Raw genomic sequence first — 21,402 nt, forward strand, 5'->3', positions numbered from 1 at the left:
AGAGATAAACAATTACTGGATCACGAGGCAGAAATCGAGAGAGAAGTGATACCATAAGACAAAACAATATTAGGATAATTGGAATCCCAGAAGAAGAAGAAAGAGAGAGAGGGGCAGAAGGTATATTGGAGCAAATTATAGCAGAGAACTTCCCTAATTTGGGGAAGGAAACAGGCATCAAAATCCAGGAGGCACAGAGAACCGCCCTCAAAATCAATAAAAATGGGTCAACACCCTGACATCTAATAGTAAAACTTATGAGTCTCAGAGACAAAGAGAAAATCCTGAAAGCAGCTCAGGATAAGAGATCTGTAACGTACAATGGTAGAAACATTAGACTGGCAACAGACTTATCCACAGAGACCTGGCAGGCCAGAAAGGACTGGCATGATATATTAGGAGAACTAAATGAGAAAAATATGCAGCCAAGAATACTTTATCCAGCTAGGCTGTCAGAAAAATAGAAGAAGAGATAAAAAGCTTCCAGGACAAACAAAAACTAAAGGAATTTGCAAACATGAAACCAGCCCTAAAAGAAATATTGAAAGGGGTCCTCTAAGCAAAGAGAGAGCCTAAGAGCAACATAGACCAGAAAGGAACACAGACAATATACAGTAAGAGTCACCTTACAGGCAATACAATGGCACTAAATTCATATCTTTCAATAGTTACCCTGATGTAAATGGGCTAAACACCCCAATCAAAAGACATAGGGTAACAGATTGGATAAAAAAACAAGACCCATTGATATACTGTCTGCAAGAGACTCATTTTAGACCCAAAGACACCCCCAGCTTGAAAGTGAGGGCGTGGCAAACCATTTACCATGCTAATGGACACCAAAAGAAAGCTGGGGTGGCAATCCTTATATCAGACAAATTAGATTTTAAATCAAAGACTGTAATAAGAGAAGAGGAAGGACACTATATCCTACTTAAAGGGTCTATCCAACAAGAAGATCTAACAATTGTAAATATCTATGCCCCTAACATGGGAGCAGCCACGTATATAGGCCAATTAATAACAAAAGCAAAGAAACACATTGACAACAATACAATAATAGTAGGGGACTTTAACACCCCCCCCTCACTGAAATGGACAGATCGTCTAAGCAAAAGATCAACAAGGAAATAAAGACTTTAAATGACACACTGGACCAAATGGACTTCACAGACATATTCGGAACATTCTATTCCAAAGCAACAGAATACACATTCTTCTCTAGTGCCCATGGAACATTCTCCAGAATAGATCACATCCTAGGTCATAAATCAGGTCTCAACCAGTACCAAAAGATTGGGATCATTCCCTGCCTATTTTCAGACTACAATGCTTTGAAACTAGAACTCAATCACGAGAGGAAAGTCAGAGAGAACTCAAATACATGGAGGCTGAAGAGGATCCTACTAAAGAACGAATGGGTGAACCTGGAAATTAAAGAAGGATTAAAAAAAATGGAAACCAATGAAAATGAAAACAAAACTGTTCAAAATCTTTGGGATGCAGCAAAGGCGGTCCTAAAAGGAAAGTATAGAGCAATACAAGCCTGTCTCAAGAAACAAGAAAGGTCTCAAATACACAACCTAACCCTACACCTAAAGGAGCTAGAGAAGAACAGCAAATAAAGCCTAAACCCAGCAGGAGAAGAGAAATAATAAAGATCAGAGCAGAAATCAATGAAATAGAAACCAAAAGAACAGATCAACAAAACTAGGAGCTGATTCTTTGAAAGAATTAACAAGATGGATAAACCCCTGGCCAGACTTATCAAAAAGAAAGAGAATGGATGCAAATAATTAAAATCGTGAATGAAAGAGGAGAGATCACAACCAACACCAAAGAAATACAAACAATTATAAGAACATATATTAAGCAACTATGTGCCAGGAAATTAGATAATCTGGAAGAAATGGACGCATTTCTAGAGATGTATCAACTACCAAAACTGAACCAGGAAGAAATAGAAAACCTGAACAAACCTATAACCACTAAGGAAATTGAAGCAGTCATCAAAAATCTCCCAACAAACAAGAGCTCAGGGCAAGATGGCTTCCCAAGGGAATTCTACCAAACATTTAAAGAATTAATACCTATTCTTCTGAAACTGTTACAAAATATAGAATTAGAAGGAAAACTTCCCAACTCGTTTTATGAGGCCACCATTACCTTGATTCCCAAACCAGACAAAGACCCCATCAAAAAGGAGAACTACAGACCAATATCCCTGATAAACATGGATGCAAAAATTCTCACCAAAATACTAGCCAATAGGATCCAACAGTACATTAAAAGGATTATTCAGAACGACCAAATGGGATTTATTCCTGGGCTCCCAATTTGGTTCAAAATCTGCAAATCAATCAATGTGATACAATACATGAATAAAAGAAAGAACGAGAACCATATGATCCTCTCAATAGATGCAAAAAACACATTTGACAAAGTACAGCATCCTTTCTTGTAAGGGATGGTCCTTATCACCAGGCAAGGATGTCCACTATCACCACTGCTATTCGACATAGTATTAGAAGCCCTAGCCACAGCTATCAGACAACAAAAAGAAATAAAAGCATCTGAATTGGCAAAGAAGAAGTCAAACTCTCACTCTTTGCAGATAATATGATACTTTATGTGGAAAACCCAAAAGACTCCACCTCAAAACTGCTAGAACTCATACAGGAACTCAGTAAAGTGGCAGGATAGAAAATCAATGCACAGAAATCAGTGGCATTCCTATTCACCAACAAGAAAAAAGAAAGATAAATTAAGGAGTTGATCCCATTTACAATTGCACCCAAAACCATAAGATACCTAGGAATACATCTAACCAAAGGGGCAAAGAATCTGTACTCAGAAAACTATAAAATACTCATGAAAGAAATTGAGGAAGACACAAAGAAATGGAAAAATGTTCCATGTTCATGGATTGGAAGAACAAATATTGTGAAGATGTCAATGCTACCTAGAGCAGTCTACACATTCAATGCAATCCCTCTCAAAATACCATCCACTTTTTTCAAAGCAATAAAACAAATAATCCTAAAATTTGTATGGAACCAGAAAAGACCCCGCATAGCCAGAGGAATGTTGAAAAAGAAAAGCAAAGCCGGTGGCATCACAATTCCGGACTTCCAGCTCTATTACAAAGCTGTCATCATCAAGACAGCATGGTACTGGCACAAAAACAGACACATAGATCAATGGAACAGAATAGAGAGCCCAGAAATGGACCCTCAACTCTATGGTCAACTCATCTTTGACAAAGCAGGAAAGAATGTCCAATGGAACAAAGACAGTCTCTTCAACAAATGGTGCTGGGAAAATTGGAGAGCCACATGCAGAACAATGAAACTGGACCATTTCCTTACACCACACACAAAAATAGACTCCAAATGGTTGAAAGACCTCAGTGTGAGACAGGAGTCCATCAAAATCCTGAAGGAGAACACAGGCAGCAACCTCTTCGACCTCAGCCACAGCAACTTCTTCCTAGAAACATGACCAAAGGCAAGGGAAGGAAGGGCAAAAATGAACTATTGGGACTTCATCAAGATAAGAAGCTTTTGCACAGCAAAAGAAACAGTCAACAAAACCAAAAGACAACCAACAGAATGGGAGAAGATATTTTGCAAATGACATATCAGATAAAAGGCTAGTATCCAAAATCTATAAAGAACTTATGAAACTCAACACCCAAAGAACAAATGATCCAATCAAGAAATGGGCAGAAGACATGAACAGACATTTTTCCAAAGAAGACATCCAAATGGCCAACAGACACATGAAAAAGTGCTCAATATCGCTCAGCATCAGGGAAATCCAAATCAAAACCTCAATGAGATACCACCTCACACCAGTCAGAATGGCTAAAATTAACAAGTCAGGAAAGGACAGATGTTGGTGGGGATGCAGAGAAAGGGGAACCCTCCTACACTGTTGGTGGGAATGCAAGCTGGTGCAGCCACTCTGGAAAACTGTATGGAGGTTCCTCAAAAAGTTGAAAATAGAGCTACCATATGATCCAGCAATTGCACTACTGGGTATTTACCCCAAAGATACAAATGTAGGGATCCAAAGGGGTACATGCACCCCGATGTTTATAGCAACAATGTCCACAATAGCCAAACTGTGGAAAGAGCCAAGATGTCCATCGACAGATGAATGGATAAAGGAGAGGTGGTACATATATACAATGGAATATTATGCAGCCATCAAAAGGAATTAAATCTTGCCATTTGCAATGACGTGGATGGAACTGGAGGGTATTATGCTGAGCGAAATAAGTCAATCAGAGAAAGACATGTATCATATGACCCCACTGATATGAGGAATTCTTGATCTCAGGAAACAAACTGAGGGTTGCTGGAGTGGTGGGGGTGGGAGGGATTGGGTGGTGGGTGATAGACATTGGGGAGGGTATGTGCTATGGTGAGTGCTGTGAATTGTGTAAAATTGTTGAATCACAGACATGTACCTCTGAAACAGATAATATAGTATATGTTAAAAAAAAAAGAAGATAGTAGGAAGGGAAAAATGAAGGGGGGGAAATTGGAGGGGGAGACAAACCATGAGAGACTATGGACTCTGAAAAACAAACTGAGGGTTTTAGAGGGGAGGGGGTTGGGGAGATGGGTTAGCCTGGTGATGGGTATTAAAGAGGGCGTTTATTGCATGGGCACTTGGTGTTATACACAAACCATGAATCATGGAACACTACATCAAAAACTAATGATGTAATGTATGGTGATTAACATAACATAATAAAATTTAAAAAAAAAGAAAATGAGAAATAAAAATGTATAGCCCGGTAAAAAAAAAAAAAAAAAAAAAAGTAAAGAAAGAAATGCTACTTGCCAGATGTTCTAGTATTCTGCCTTTAGAAAGAAGTTAATTTGATTTTCCCCCTAAAACTATTTCTGAAATCAAAAGTAATTGCCAAGTCAACCTTTAAGAATCTATGTATTTTTTTCTGAGTGTTCATTTGAAAAGTAATATAATTACTGAAGCAATGCTTATTCTTACTAATTTAAAAAGAATTTAGGGGCACCTGGGTGGCTCGGTCAATTAAGGGTTCAACTCTGATTTTTGGCTCAGGTCATGATCTCAGGGTCATGAGATCGAGCCCCATGTTGGTTCTCTCTCAAATAAATAAATAAATAAATAATAAAAATAAATTGAAAACAAATTTAAAAATAAAAAATAGGATTTCAATCAGTAATGTCTTAAAATCATGAGACTACATTTATCTTAATTGTTATTTCTCAATGCCATTTGGACTAAAAATGCTATTACTCAAAGATAATAACAAAATTTACCTATTTTTCCATATTTTTAAGCAAATAATAAGCTTTGGTATATTGGTTCTTTTTTTAAAAAGTGTATTTGCATTTACTTGAAAAGATAAAAAACAAGAAACAACTTAGATAACAATTCTGATTTTTTTTTTTTCTTTTTAGTATCCACAGATGATAACGTTAGAGGCATTTTCAGTTGTTATGACACAGTTGCTTGGAGTTAGTCTGGGATTAACATATAATGATGACATCTTCACTTGTTACTGCCCAGGAACTACATGCATAATGAACACCAAAGCAATGTAAGGTTTTATTTTTGTCAAATCTATATCTTCTCTTGGGAAATGTTGTAGTATTTTTTAATGTATAATCTCTTTCAGTAAAACCTGATTAAGAATATTTTTATTAAATAAACATGCACTTATTTAATGTTTATTAAAGGAAGAGAGTATTTGATAGTGTAGAAAATGTGCTTATTCATTCTATATTCTATGTGATAGTGTAGCGAGAAGGTGGATGTTGATGATGACTTTCTGGGTAAAATTTATTAATTCATCCCTAGATTTTTAATGAGTATCTACTGTGTCCTGGTTATTGTGTTAGTTTGATTTACAAATGATTAACAAGATAGATAAGTTCTAAATATATTAGTCCATCAGGGACAGAAAATTAAAAAGTGGACATAAGAACAAACAAAATCTAAACAGTTTATGATAGCCAAGAAGAAAATGAATAGGGAAAATATGGGGAGGAAAAACTTTCTGATAAAGTGGTCTAGGAATAATTATGGAGATAATTATGTTGGGATCTGAAAGAGAAGGCACGAATCTGGTTATTAAAGAGTTCAATGAAAACTTTTCAGTGAAACTAAGTGAAGTAATGCTTGGATAACAACAAGCTTGAAAAGCTTCACAGACTGAAATAAGGAAGTTGCAGGGAGGATAAAAAAGAAAAAACAAAACAAAACAAAACTGGGACTATAAGGAAGAATGTTTTAGACATAAGAAAAAGAAGTAACATAGAGTGAGACTAAAGAATTAGTCAGGGGAAGAAGTCCAGGATATGATATAGGAATGTAGGAAAGAGCCTGATCATGCATTCATGATGTGGGAATTGGGATTTTATAATAAATGAAATGAAATATATTCTTAATTGGTTCATTCAGTATGGATAATAAAAATTATCTTGTAAAATAAATTTAAAATATATCAGGGAGAACTATAATATAGTGATTTTGGGAAATGAAAAATTTCACAATAATCAATAACAGTTTCTTAAGACTGAGAGAAAAGGAGATGTCAAGAATTATTTGTAGGTAGGGGTTCTGGATCAAGAAGGCAACATAGGAAGAATCTGAACTCATGTCCTCCCACAGACACAACAAATCCACAGCTATGTATGGAACATTTTCCTCTAAAAAAATATAAAAGTTAGCCAAGGACTCCTACATATTGGACAAATGAGAAAAAGCCCATATCAGAGTGGGTAGGGGAGGCTAAGACACAATGTTACATCTTTCTGTAATTCCCACCCCTCCCATGCCAACCCACAATTGGGAGGGAACTGAAATCAGGAGTTTCTCCTTGAGGAATAAAGGGTTTGAACCCTCACTGGACACCCCAACTTTTAAGATAGCAGGTGCTAATTTGGCTCTCTCCATCTGTTGTACTCTAGAATGTCAATCTCTTCCACAGAGGAGCTTTTAGAGTTGTCTGGCATACCACTTTCTGTGGCTGCTACCCAAAAGGCAACCCTTGATCACCTGGCTCTGGTGGCCAGAAACGTTTGTATTCCTGGGTCTCATGGAACTGTAACAAATGGAGAGACAGTTATTGGCCAGCTACTGCTTCCCTGGTACTGCACAGACAACAGACTGAAACACAAACCCAGACTTTCTGTGAAATGGCCTATTTGCTCATCCTGGAGCTTCTGCATGAGGGTCAGGCTTGTGGTTTGGGATACCTCTAGAGCCCTACTAAGGTGAACTCTGGAAATGGAGTCTATGCCATTTTGTGCCCTTGCTCTGCCTCACAACATCTCTGGGATCTCAGGGAAAGGAACTTTTACAATCATCTGGTGCCCCAATTTTTGAAAATGCTGCACAGTGGATACCTCTGTATCTCCTGGCTCTGTTGGCCATCAGGATGTATGTTTGTGGTCCCCTAGCACTGTGTGTATTTTCATACTTTAAAATCTGTTACTTGAGGGTCTGTCTTCCAATCACCCTGAACCTAGGTGCTGATTGAGATCCTCCTCTTTGGGACAATAAAAGGTCTTGGTACATCCTTCACCACTTGGAGCCAAAAACTAAAATATGCTGCTTGGACAATCACAAGAGTTTGAGAGAAAACCAAGAGTTAGACAAGGTTGAATGGCAAGATTCCTCTCCTATGTGAGGCCACCCTTCAAAATGGCCGTTTTATCTAATACATAGCATTGGATAGAATAAAACAAAATGAAGAGACAGAGGAATGTGTTCCAAGCAAAAGAAGGTGGCGAAACATCAGAAAAGGACCTTAATGATACAGAGGTAAGTAATCTACCTAAAAAATTTGAAATAATAGTCATAAAGATGCTCACCAAGCTCAGGAAAAGAATGAATGAACAAGGTGAGAACATCAACAGAGAGTTATAAAATATAAGAAAGTACCAAGTAGAAGCCATAGAACTGAAGAATAAAATAACAGAACTGAAAATTCAATAGAGGGATTCAACAGCAGACTAGATGAACAACAAGAAAAGATCAGTGAACTCAAGAACAGTGTAGTGGAACTCAAGCAGAGCAGCAAAAAGAAAAACAAAATAATAAAAATGAAGATAAATAAGGGGCTTACTGGACAAATTAAGCAGACCAATATTCATATTATAGGGATCCCAGAAGGAGAGAAAGAGTCAAAGGGACAGAAAACTAGTTAACATTTGTCACCATAAAGAATAACATATGTCCTTTCTTTTCTTGTGATAAGAACTTTTAAGATCTAATCTCTTAGCAACTTTCAAATGTGCAATACAGTGCCGCCCACCCTGCCATTCCTGGTATGCACCCTTGGCCAGTACACGAGCCCCATCCAAGCAACCCCCATCCTGCCATATCAAGTGGGTGCCATCAGCCAGCACTAGAGCCCCTCCCAAGGGCCTCAAACTGGGGATCCAGCCACAGACAGGCCTGCAAGAGTCATGGCCTGGACTCTCAGGTGGGCCCAAGGGCCAGCCCTAATCACTGGTGTGCCTGTAGCAGTTGTGGCTGTCCCTCACAGGTGCACTGAGAGACAGCCCCACTCACCAGAAAGTCTGTAGCAGTCATAGCCTAGCCAGAACAGGAGAATGCACACAGCCCATATAGGGGGCAGTCCTGGGGCACCCGGCTTTGGTGTCCAGGTGGGTTTGCACTACTGGACCCTACAGGATCACCTTCTTCTTGAAACCACTCCTTCAAGAAATAACTACCTAGTACATAGAAACACACAGAAAGAAGGAAAATGAGGCACCAGAGGTTGCAAATGAAAGAATAAGATGAAACCTGAGAAAAAGAATGAAATGGAGATAAAGTTCAAAGTAATGGTCATAAAGGTGGTCACCAAATCATAAGAAGAATGATCACAGTGAAAACTTCAACAAAGACATAGACAATATAAAAAAAGAACCAATCAAGCTGAAAAATGCAATAATGAAATAAAAAAAAATACACTAGAGGTAATCAACAGCAGATTAGATGATGCAGAAGACTGGATAAGCAATATAGAAGACTGGATAGTGAAAAGTGCCCAGAGAAACAAAAAGAAAAAAAAAGGATTTAAAAATTTGAGGTTATTTTAAGGAACTTCTAGGGTAACATCAAGCATACTAGCATTCATATTATAGGTGCCCCAGAAGGAGAAGAGAAAGAGAAAGGATCAGGAAACATATCTGAAGAAATAATGTCTGAAAATGTACCTAACCTGGTGAAGGAGATCCAAGTTCAGGAAGCACAGAGTCTCAAATAAGATGGACCCAAAGAGAGCAAAGACACATTATATCACAGTGTCAACATTTAAAGGTCAACAGAGAATCTTAAAAACAGCAAGAGAAAAACTACTAGTTACGTATAAGGGAACCCCCATAGGATTATCAGCTGGTTTTTCAGCAAAAACTTTACAGGCCAGAAGGGAGTAGCATGATATATTAAAATTAATGAAAGGAATACTTACAGTAAAAAATATGGTACCCATCAAGGTTATCACTCAGAATTTAAGGAGAGATGAGGAGTTTCTCAGACCAGCAAAGCTAGAGGAGTTCATCAACACCAGACAGGTCACACAAGAAATGTTAAGGGAGTTCTTTCAATTGAATAGAAGAGGCCATAACTAGAAGTAAGAAAATTATGAATGAAATGAATCTCACTGGTACAATAAACATATAGTAAAGGCAGCGGGTCAACCACCTATGTAACTAGTACGAAGGTTGAAAGACAAAAGTAGACAATCATCTACCTATAATAATTAGTCAAGGTATACACAAAATAAGATGTCAAATATGATATCAAAAACCAAACATAGGGGAAGTATAAATGTAGCACTTTTGGAACACATTTGAACTTAAGCAACCATCAACTTAAAACAGACTGCAATATACATAGGATATTACATATGAAGCTCATGGTAAACACAAACAAATATCAATAATAGTTACACAAAAAATAAAGAGAAAGGAACTTAAACATAACACTAAGGGAGGTCACAAAACACCAACAGAAGACAGCAAGAGAAGAAGGAAACAGAACTACAAAAACAATAAGAAAACAATCAATAGAATGGCAGTAAGTCTATATCTACCAATAATTTAAATATATAAATAGACTGAATTCTCCAATCAAAAGACATAGGGTGTTTAAATGGACAAATAAAAACAAGACTATAGGGCACCTGGGTGGCTCAGTTGGTTAAGCAACTGCCTTCGGCTCAGGTCATGATCCCGGAGTCCCTGGATCGAGTCCCGCATCGGGCTCCCTGCTCGGCAGGGAGTCTGCTTCTCCCTCTGACCCTCCCCCCTCTCATGTGCGCGCTCTCTCTCATTCTCTCTGTCTCAAATAAATAAATAAAATCTTTAAAAAAAAAAAAAACAAGACTATATGTGATACCTACAATAGACTCGTGTCAGATCTAAAGACACACAGAATGAAAGTGAAGGGATGGACAAAGATATCCCATGCAGATGGAAATAAAAAGAAAGTTGGGGTAACAATACTTCTATCAGACAAAATAGACTTTAAAACAAAGGCTGTAATAAGAGACAAAAAAAGGTCATTCCATGATGATAAAGGAATAAATCCAACAAGATGATGTAACACTTGTAAATATCTATGGACTTAATATAGGAGCACCTAAATACATGAAGTATATATTAGCAGACACAAAGGGAGAAATTGACAGTAATAAAATAATAGTAGGAGACTTTATCACCCCACTTATATCAATGGATAGATCATCCAGACAGAAAATCAATAAAGAAACATTGGCCTTAAATGACACATTAACCAGATGAATTTAATAGATTTACAGAGCTTTCCATCCAAAATTGGCAGAGTGCACATTCTTTTCAAGTACACATGAAATATTCTCCAGGATATTCTCCAGGATAGATCATGTTAGGTCACAGAATATTCTCCAGGATAGATCATGTTAGATCACAAAACAAGTGTCAATAAATTTAAGAAGATTTAAATTATATCAAGTATCTTTTCCAACCACAACAGTTTGAAACTAGAAATCAATTGCAAGTCAATCAATTCAAATTTAGTAGAAGAAAGTAAATAATAAAGATAAGTGGAAATAAATGAAATATATACTTAAAAATTAGAAAAGATAAGGAAAACTATAAAAGTAGGTTATTTGAAATGATAAAATTGATAAGCCTTTAGCCAGACTTTCAAGAAAAGAAGAAAGACATTGATGAAAGAAATTGAAGGCAACAACAACAAAAAAATGGAAAGATATACCATGCTCATAGGTTGAGAGAATTAATATTGTTAAAATGTCCATACTACTGTATCTACAGTTTCAATGCAATTCCTATCAAAATACCCATGACATTTTTCACAAAGCTAGAACAAATAATCCTAAATGTGTAAGGAACCACAAAAGACCCTAAACAAAGTGATCTTGAGAACAAATAAAACTGGAAGTATCACACTCTCTGATTTCAAACTCTACTACAAAACCATAGTGATCAAAACAGTGCAATATTGGTAATTAGGACGTGTGGTACATTTTCTTGGGGGTTACTTTTTGAGTTTTGATTTACATAAAATAAATGCTCATATTTTACCTGTACATTTTGATGTCTTTTGACAACATATACATTTTCACAAATACGATCCCAATCAGGATAAGAATACTTCCCAACACCCCCAAAGTTCCTGGTGCACCCTTCCAGTCAACCCTCCCCCCAAGGCAACTACTTCACCAATTTCTATCACATTAGATTAGTTTCATCTGTTCCAGAAATTCATATACACAATAGGCAATGTTCATGTCTGACTTCCTTGCTCAACAGAATGTTGTTGTATACATCAGAAGTTCATTCCTTTTTGTTGCTGGCTAGTATTCTATTGTGTGAAAAACCCCACAATTTGTATATCTGTTCATTTGATGGACATTGGAGTTGTTTCCAGTGTAAATCCTTTATGAATAAACCTGTGATGAAAATCCTTGCCCCTCAAAGCAAACCAAACCAAAGCAAACCAAACCAAGAGTACAATGTCAGCACAAAAACAAACACATAGATCCGTGGAACCGAATAGAGTTCAGAAATAAACTCACACTTAAATGGTCAATTAGTCTTCAACAAAGTAGGCAAAAAATACAATGAGGGAAGACGGTCTCTTCAATAAATGGTGTTAGGAAGACTGGACAACTACATGCAAAATAGTGAAACTGGACTTTCTTATATCTATACAAAAATAAAGTCAAAATGTATTTAAAGACTTAAATGTAAGAATGGAAATTATAAAACTCTCAGAGGAAAACAGGAGCAAGATTTGGACATTGGTCTGAGCAATATTTTTTGGATCTGTCTGGTCATTAAAGGACAATAAAAGCAAAAATAAACAAATGGGACTATATCAAACTAAAAAAGTTTTTGCACAGTGAAGGAAAACATCAATAAAATGAAAAGGCAACCTACTGAATGATACACCTAATAAGGGGTTAATATCCAGAATATATAAAGAACTTATACAACTCAACACTAAGAACACAAATAATTCCATTAAAAATTGAGAGAGGACCTGAATAGACATTTCTCCAAAGAAGATATATAGATGACCAACAGACTCATGAAATATGCTCAACTTCACTAATCCTCAGAGAAATGAAAATCAAAACCACAATAAGATATCACCTCACACTTCTCAGAATGGCTGTTATCAAAAATAAGAAATAATGAATCCTGGTGAGGATTTGGAGAAAAGGGAACTCCATGCACTGTTGGTGGGAATGAAAAATGGGGTAACTGCTATGGAAAATAGTATGGGGGTTTCTCAAAATTTAAAAATGGAACTACCATATGATTCTGCAATTCCACTTCTGGGTATTTATCTGAAGAAAATAAAAACATTAATTTGAAAAGATATATGCTCCCCTATGTTCATTGCAGTATTATTTACAATAGCCAAAATAAGGCAGCAACCTAAACGTTCACTGATAGATATATGGGTAAGAAAATATTATTTATATATATCATGTATATATCATATATCAGCCAAAAAAAACCTATGAGATCTTGCCATTCGTGCAACATAGATGGACCTAGAGGGTACTATGCTGAGTGAATAAGTCAGAGAAAGACAAATACCTGTGATTTCACTTATATGTGGAATCTAAGAAAACAAAACAAGCAAAGAAAATTAAAAAAAACAAACCCAAACAGAAACATACCACAAATACAGAAAACAAATTGGTGTTTTCCAGAGAGGAGGGGATGGGAGAATGAAAAAAAATAGCAGAAAAATTAAAAGGTACAAACTTCCAGTTATCAAATAAATAAGACATGGGGATACAATGTACAGCATAGAAAATATAGCTAATAACATGTAACAACTTTGTATGGTGACAGATGGTAATTAAGTTATTATGGTGATTACCTTGTAATGTATACAAATGTTGAATCACTATGTCGTACAGGTGAAACTAATATATTATTGTCAACTACACTTCAATAAAAAGAAATAATAAAAAGAAATACTATTCTCCACTAAAAGGAACTGGGGCACCTTGGAGAAATGATTGAGTCTAGGGCTAAGGCAGAAAAATCAAATGAGTGTGGAACATCTTGTGTCAGAACATAAGGAGGTGTGGGCGCCTGGGTGGCTCAGATGGTTAAGCGTCTGCCTTCGGCTCAAGTCATGATCCCAGGGTCCTGGGATTGAGTCCTGCATCGGGCTCCCTGCTCAGCGGGGAGCCTGCTTCTCCCTCTGCCTCTCTGTCTCTTATGAATAAATAAAACCTTTAAAAAAAAAAAAAGAATATAAGGAGGTTTTCAAAGAACTATGGAGATTTGCCAAAGGGACAAAAACCAGTTTGAAGTGGCTCCCAATAGCCAAATCAGGGACAATTTGAATGTCATAAATAACAATGATAGTAATGGATTATAACCCAGTTAGTATAATTGGAAAACATGATTCAAAATTAAAATTGTGAGCCATTTGTTAGTATGCAATGAAAACAGACTAAGCAATGGTTCTGTAATAATGTTGTCAAGATGCATAACCTCAGTGTAGTTATGAGAGAACATTTTATAATTTTCAATCCTAAATTAAGGAAAAGGATTATTTTAGCAAATAATCAGCCTGTAATCATAAAACTTTTCAAGGTCATGAAATTCAAGAACAAATGTAGAAAATAGATAACTAAACAACAAACTTAGATATTGAGAACTAAATGGTTGATACTGAACTGAATCCTATTGCTATAAAGTGCCAGTATTGTGATAAAGGGGAAATTTGAATGGAATCTGAGGCTTAGATATTAGTAATGTATCACTATTTTCTGATTTTGAGGGGTCTGCTTAAGGAGAATTCATTTCTATGTTAGAATTATACATTAAAATATTTTGAGTTATTAAGATTGTTTTTGGCAATTATTCTTAACTGTTTCAGGAAACAACATTTATTCTTTGAACTATATTGTATCATTTCTCTAAGATTTATTTGGATTGCTACAAAATTAAACAAAAGCCCATTAAGTAGTACACTTAGAAATGTACAAATATAAAATAAAAAAGAATCTTGGACTTACAGATTTTATATACTCAATGCTGATATATCTTAATTGATAGATTTTGATAAAAAGAATAAATAACCCTGATTTTTCATTAGCATAATCAGTCATCTTTTCTTCCTTCAGTTTATATAAATTCCCTAATATGTTTCATTTTCTCATAACTATTACTTCTTATTATAATAATAATTATGTTGACAGTAATAATGAAAATAATAAGATATATTTAAAGAGAGCTTTTTGTGTGTGAAACACTGTTAAGAGTTTTAATATATTCTAACTCATGTCATTTTAACTTCCTCTACGTGCTAGATGTCTATTATATGGAATTACAATATAAATGGACTTATTGCTTTCATTTATGACTTGCATTAGGAAAAAAGCACATGAAACTAATAATACACTATATGTTAACTAACTGGTTTTTAAATAAAAACTTAAGGGGGAAAAAAGAATTCTCCCCTCCTTCTTGGCTCTTCTGTAAGTGAAGTGTACAGAATTCATAGTATTCTTTTTTTGTTGTTGTTGGAGAACTGAATCAAACAGATTTTATTCAACTTTTTAGGATGAGGAAAACAAATGATATAAAATAAGTCATAAGAAATGCTCTCTTGTACTATTTCAAACTATTTTCAATGCTTTACAAAATGCTCACACAGCAAATACAAAAAACTTTAACATAGTCTTATAACTTTTGCTGCAATAAATGCAACATTAACAAACATACAAATTTCTTCTGTACCAATCTTAAAAGTAGAATTACTGAATTACTAATTTTTACAATGTTATTCATACTTATTTTTATTCATATGTATTTAATGAGATCACTTCCAATACATAATTTTCCTTAACTTTATTTTTACATTAAGCCCGGTAGCCATCAAAAACCTTCCAGTAAGTTACACAGGTTTGTAGTCCAATTTAGACTCTAGCTTCTTAGAATCAACCACTTTTCTGACTGCTTTCATGAAGTCTTCCTGTACTACAAAATCATAGTATTCTATTGAAGAGGGTTTCTTTGAAACTGATATTATTCCATTTATCTGAAGAATATAATTTATTTTTAGACGTTCCCATGGTGTAAAGTTTTTTAGCAGTTGCAGCATGGATGAATTTAAACGTATGATTTCACAGCCTGAATTTGAATGTCTTCACAATCAAATAGTTTCAGAAGTAGTTTACCAAGGAAGAAATTCACTTTGTGGCAATGGAATTTTGGAACCACCAGAACAATGTGATTGTGGTGGTACAGAGGTTAGTAACAAACATAATAACTTATCTAAAGATTTTTCTTTGTGTTTCTTGTGTAGCCTTATAAATATAGATGTGATATAAAAGAGAAAGACTTTTTTTTCCCCCCCAAATGCTGCACCATTTATCAAATATCTAAGGGACATATTGGGCCATGTGATAATGGACTCATCCTGAATTTAAAGCATTTGAAGAGTTTAAGTAAAGGGTAAGTGTAGCATGGATTAAAGAGGTAGATTTTCTTCATTGTGTAACCATTAATAGCAATACCCACTTTTCTGTATTATAAACATGGTTAATGTCGATACTATTACCATTACCTCAGTCATCTCCTGAACTCCTCCAAAGTGACTGCATTGGTTCACTAAGTTATTACATGTGTATTGTTTACCTCCTCATCTCCTAATTTCCATTTTTGCAACTGTGGGATTTTTATTTATTTGAACTCAACTTCACAGAATTTGATTAATAATAGTCCTTGATGTGTTGTTGTTATATTTAGCTTTTTGTTATTACTTTTTTTTAAATTTGTGTTTAGTAAGATGGCTAATCATTGAATTTTGTTATAACTGCTTTCATATAATTATTAATAGTGATAATTTTGAGTATTTCATATTTGCTTGAGAAAATGTAAACTGTTAGGAATAAAATTCTATATAACTTGATTGCATTATAATTTTTAGGTTAGTGACTCAAATATTCTATATTTTTATTAGTTTTGTTTGCTTAAACTCTCAGTACTTAAGAAATAATATTGATACCTCCAACTATACAGTTGTATTTGCCTAATTCTCATTATAATTTACTCAGTTCATGCTTTGTATATTTTGAAGGTTTTTATATGGTGCAAACATATTTACAATTCTTATATCTTCCTAGAAATTTAACATTTACCTTTAAACACTGAATCTGTTTTTCTCTCATGTTGCTTTCTCTTTTAGCCTATCTGGTCTGGCATACATCTGTATCTGTGCACGCACTGGCTTTCTTTAATTCGTATTTCCCTAATATTTTTCTATTTACATTTAGCTTTTCTGTACTTTTACGTTCAATATTTTCATTGGGTTTTAATTTATTACTCATTCTGTGTTTGATTTATAAGATTATCCCGCAAACATTATGATTTTTTGCCTATTGTTTTAATTAATTAGAGTCCATAATTTATTCAGATTTCATTTGTTTTTACCTAATGGCATCTTTCTGTCCCAGGATCATCTCCAGGATACCTCATTACATTTACCTGTTATGACTTTTATTGTTGAGAGGGTGGAGAGGGATCGAGGTGGAGGGAGAGAGAGAATATTTATTTATTTATTTATTCTTATTATTTTAATTTTTAATTTATTCATTTGGGACAGAGAGATACAGAGAGATAGAGAGAGCAGGAGCAGTGGGGAGAGGCAGAGGAAGAGGGAGAAGCAGACTCCCTGCTGAGCAGGGAGCCCAACGTGAGGCTCCATCCCAGGACCTGGAGATCATGACCTGAGCCAAAGACAGTTGCTTAACCATCTGAGCCACCCAGGCTCCCGTATTTATTTTTTATTATTAACATATAATGTATTATATTTTTCAGAGGTACAGATCTGTGATTCAACAGTCTTACACAATTCACCAGCACTCACCATAGCACATACCTTCCCCAATGTCAATCACCCAGTCACCTATCCCTCCCACCCCCATCCACTCCAGCAACCCTCAGTTTGTTTCCTGAGATTAAGAGTCTCTTTTGGTTTGTCTCCCAGGAGAGGGAGAGAATCTTAAGCAGGCTCCATGCCCATCTAGCAGAGCCCATCATCACAGGGCTGGATCTCACAACCTTGAGATCATGATCCCAGCCGAAACTGAGATGGACACTTAACCAACTGAGCCACCCCAGCACCCCTGGCTGTTACGACTTCTTATGGTCCTCTAGACTACATATTATTTATAAGTTTAGTTGTCTCAAAATTTTTATATTTCCTATGTTCACTTTGCTACATTTGTTTTTCTTTTTTTATTAACATATAACGTATTATTTGTTCCAGGGGTAGAGGTCCGTGATTCATCAGTCTTACACAATTCACAGCGCTCAACTGAATTTTTTCTTTTGATCTGTATGTTTTGTTTTTCTTTCTATTTTTGTCAGTGATTCAGTAGATACGTACTTTCAATCTCCCTTTAGTGATTATCCTTGCATTTTACCATATATACTTAAGGTTTAACCATATCTGGGCCACATTCCCCCAAAATAACAGGATTTACAACCCAATTAACTTACATGACATTTTTGTAAAATATTTAATTTCTGTCATCTTTATTCTTTACATTAGAAAGTACTCCAAAGATTTTATTCAGAAGATAGTTGCTTTATTTTACCTACCATTCCTTTTATTTATTAAGCGGTTATTTTTTGCATGTAAAAGTTTCCTTCTGAAATAATGACCTTTTGAATTATATTCTATTCCTTAAAATATACCTAAATATATACTTAAAATATACTTTATATATTCTCTTTATATATGTTCTCTTGATAGGACAGTTCACTGCCCACTTTTGTTTACCAAAAAAAAATATTTATGTCATATTCATCATTTCATTGTGATATATAATACACATGAAATATGAATGAAGAAGGTAACAAATAGATACTTAACAAGCACCTGAATAATTTACACTGAGGTCAAAACAAACCTTAGCTCTACCAAAGGAGCTCTTTGCATGTCTCTTCCCAATCACATGCCCCTTCCTTCCAATCATCATTTACAATTTAATGATGATCATTTCAGTGCTTTACTCTTCAAGATAGTTTACCTCTATTTTTTGCATCCTTATGCAATATACTTTGGTTGGCTGTTTTTTACCTTTATATTGCAATCATATGGTTTCTATCATTTGGTAACTTGGCCTTTCATTCAATATTATACTTGCAAAGCTCATCTATTTTTAATATAGCTATAATCCAAATGTTTTCATTGCTTTTAGTGTTAATTTTTTTTTATTCTTATGTTAATCCCCATACATTACATCATTAGTTTTAGATGAAGTGTTCCATGATTCATTGTTTGTGCATAACACCCAGTGCTCCATGCAGAATGTGCCCTCCTCAATACCCACCAACAGGCTAACCCATCCTCCCACCCCCCTCCCCTCTAGAACCTGTTTGTTTTTCAGAGTCCATCGTCTCTCATGGTTCGTCTACCCCTCTGATTTCCCCCGCTTCATTATTCCCCTCCCGCTACCTTCTTCTTCTTCTGTTTTTTTTTTTTTTTTTTAACATATATTGCATTATTTGTTTCAGAGGTACAGATCTGGGATTCAACAGTCTTGCACAATTCACAGCGCTTACCAGAGCACATACCCTCCCCAGTGTCTATCACCCAGTCACCCCATCCCTTCCATCCCACTCCCCACTCCAGCAACCCTCAGTTTGTTTCCTACAATTAAGAATTCCTCATATCAGTGAGATCATATGATACATGTCTTTCTCTGTTTGACTTATTTCACTCAACATAATACCCTCCAGTTCCATCCACGTCGTTGCAAATGGCAGGATCTCATTCCTTTTGATGGCTGCATAATATTCCATCGTATATATATACCACCTCTTCATTATCCATTCATCTGTCGATGGACATCTTGGCTCTTTCCACAGTTTGGCTATTGTGGACATTGCTGCTATAAACATCGGGGTGCATGTACCCATTCGGATCCCTATTTTTGTATCTTTGGGGTAAATACCCAGTAGTGCAATTGCTGGGTATAGGGTAGCTCTATTTTCAACTTTTTGAGGAACCTCCATACAGTTTTCCAGAGTGGCTGCACCATCTTGCATTCCCACCAACAGTGTAGGAGGGTTCCCCTTTCTCTGCATCCCCACCAACATCTGTCCTTTCCTGACTTGTTAATTTTAGCCATTCTGACTGGTGTGAGGTGGTATCTCATTGAGGTTTTGATTTGGATTTCCCTGATGCTGAGCGATATTGAGCACTTTTTCATGTGTCTGTTGGCCATTTGGATGTCTTCTTTGGAAAAATGTCTGTTCGTGTCTTCTGCCCATTTCTTGATTGGATTCTTTGTTCTTTGGGTGTTGAGTTTGATGAGTTCTTTATAGATTTTGGATACTAGCCCTTTATCTGATAGGTCATTTGCAAATATCTTCTCCCATTCTGTTGGTTGTCTTTTGGTTTTGTTGACTGTTTCCTTTGCTTTGCAAAAGCTTTTTATCTTGATGAAGTCCCAATAGTTCATTTTTGCCCTTGCTTCCCTTGCCTTTGGCGATGTTTCTAGGAAGAAGTTGCTGCGGCTGAGGTCAAAGAGGTTGCTGCCTGTGTTCTCCTTTAGGATGTTGATGGACTCCTGTCTCACATTGAGGTCTTTCAACCATTTGGAGCCTATTTTTGTGTGTGGTGTAAGGAAATGGTCCAGTTTCATTGTTCTGCATGTGGCTATCCAATTTTCCCAACACCATTTGTTGAAGAGACTGTCTTTGTTCCATTGAACATTCTTTCCTGCTTTGTCAAAGATGAGTTGACCATAGAGTTGAGGGTCCATTCCTGGGCTCTCTATTCTGTTCCATTGATCTATGTGTCTGTTTTTGTGCCAGTACCATGCTGTCTTGATGATGACAGCTTTGTAATAGAGCTGGAAGTCTGGAATTGTGATGCCACCGGCTTTGCTTTTCTTTTTCAACATTCCTCTGGCTATGCGGGGTCTTTTCTGGTTCCATACAAATTTTAGGATTATTTGTTCCATTTTTTTTTTTTTTAAGTGGATGATATTTTGAAGGGGATTGCATTGAATGTGTAGACTGCTCTAGGTAGCATTGACATCTTCACAATATTTGTTCTTCCAATCCATGAGCATGGAACATTTTTCCATTTCTTTCTGTCTTCCTCAATTTCTTTCATGAGTATTTTATAGTTTTCTGAGTAAAGATCCTTTGTCTCTTTGGTTAGATTTATTCCTAGGTATCTTACGGTATTGGGTACAATTGTAAATGGGATCGACTCCTTAATTTCTCTTTCTTCTGTCTTGTTGTTGGTGTATAGGAATGCCACTGACTTCTGTGCATTGATTTTATATCCTGCCACTTTACTGAGTTCCTGTATGAGTTCTAGCAGTTTTGAGGTGGAGTCTTTTGGGTTTTCCACATAAAGAATCATATCATCTGCAAAGAGTGAGAGTTTGACTTCTTCATTGCCAATTTGGATGCCTTTGATTTCTTTTTGTTGTCTGATTGCTGTGTCTAGGACTTCCAATACTATGTTGAATAGCAGTGGTGATAGTGGACATCCCTGCCGCGTTCCTGACCTTAGGGGGAAAGCTCTCAGTTTTTCCCCATTGAGAATGATATTCGCTGTAGGTTTTTCATAGATGGCTTTTATGATATTGAGGTATGTACCCTTGATCCCTATACTCTGAAGAGTTTTGATCAAGAAAGGATGCTGTACTTTGTCAAAAGCTTTTTCTGCATCTATTGAGAGGATCATATGATTCTTGTTCTTTCTTTTGTTAATGTATTGTATCACATTGATTGATTTGTGGATGTTGAACAAACCTTGCAGCCCAGGGATAAATCCCACTTGGTCATGGTGAATAATCCTTTTAATGTACTGTTGGATCCT

General features: G+C 35.9%; 1 protein-coding gene across 1 annotated transcript in view; it reads left to right on the forward strand.

Annotated features, from left to right (window-relative positions):
- The window catches only part of LOC118009783 (A disintegrin and metallopeptidase domain 3-like), a 116,520-nt gene that overhangs the window by 60,663 nt on the left and 34,455 nt on the right, over nucleotides 1-21,402 (forward strand). Inside the window, exons 11-12 of the mRNA XM_035003822.1 lie at nucleotides 5,457-5,596; nucleotides 15,616-15,802. Of these exons, the coding sequence (XP_034859713.1) occupies nucleotides 5,457-5,596; nucleotides 15,616-15,802 (327 nt within the window). The remainder of the gene's footprint in view (nucleotides 1-5,456; nucleotides 5,597-15,615; nucleotides 15,803-21,402) is intronic.

Source organism: Mirounga leonina, unplaced genomic scaffold, assembly GCF_011800145.1.
Source record: "Mirounga leonina isolate KUSES-001 unplaced genomic scaffold, KU_Mleo_1.0 Mir_128, whole genome shotgun sequence".
Classification (NCBI taxonomy): domain Eukaryota; kingdom Metazoa; phylum Chordata; class Mammalia; order Carnivora; family Phocidae; genus Mirounga; species Mirounga leonina.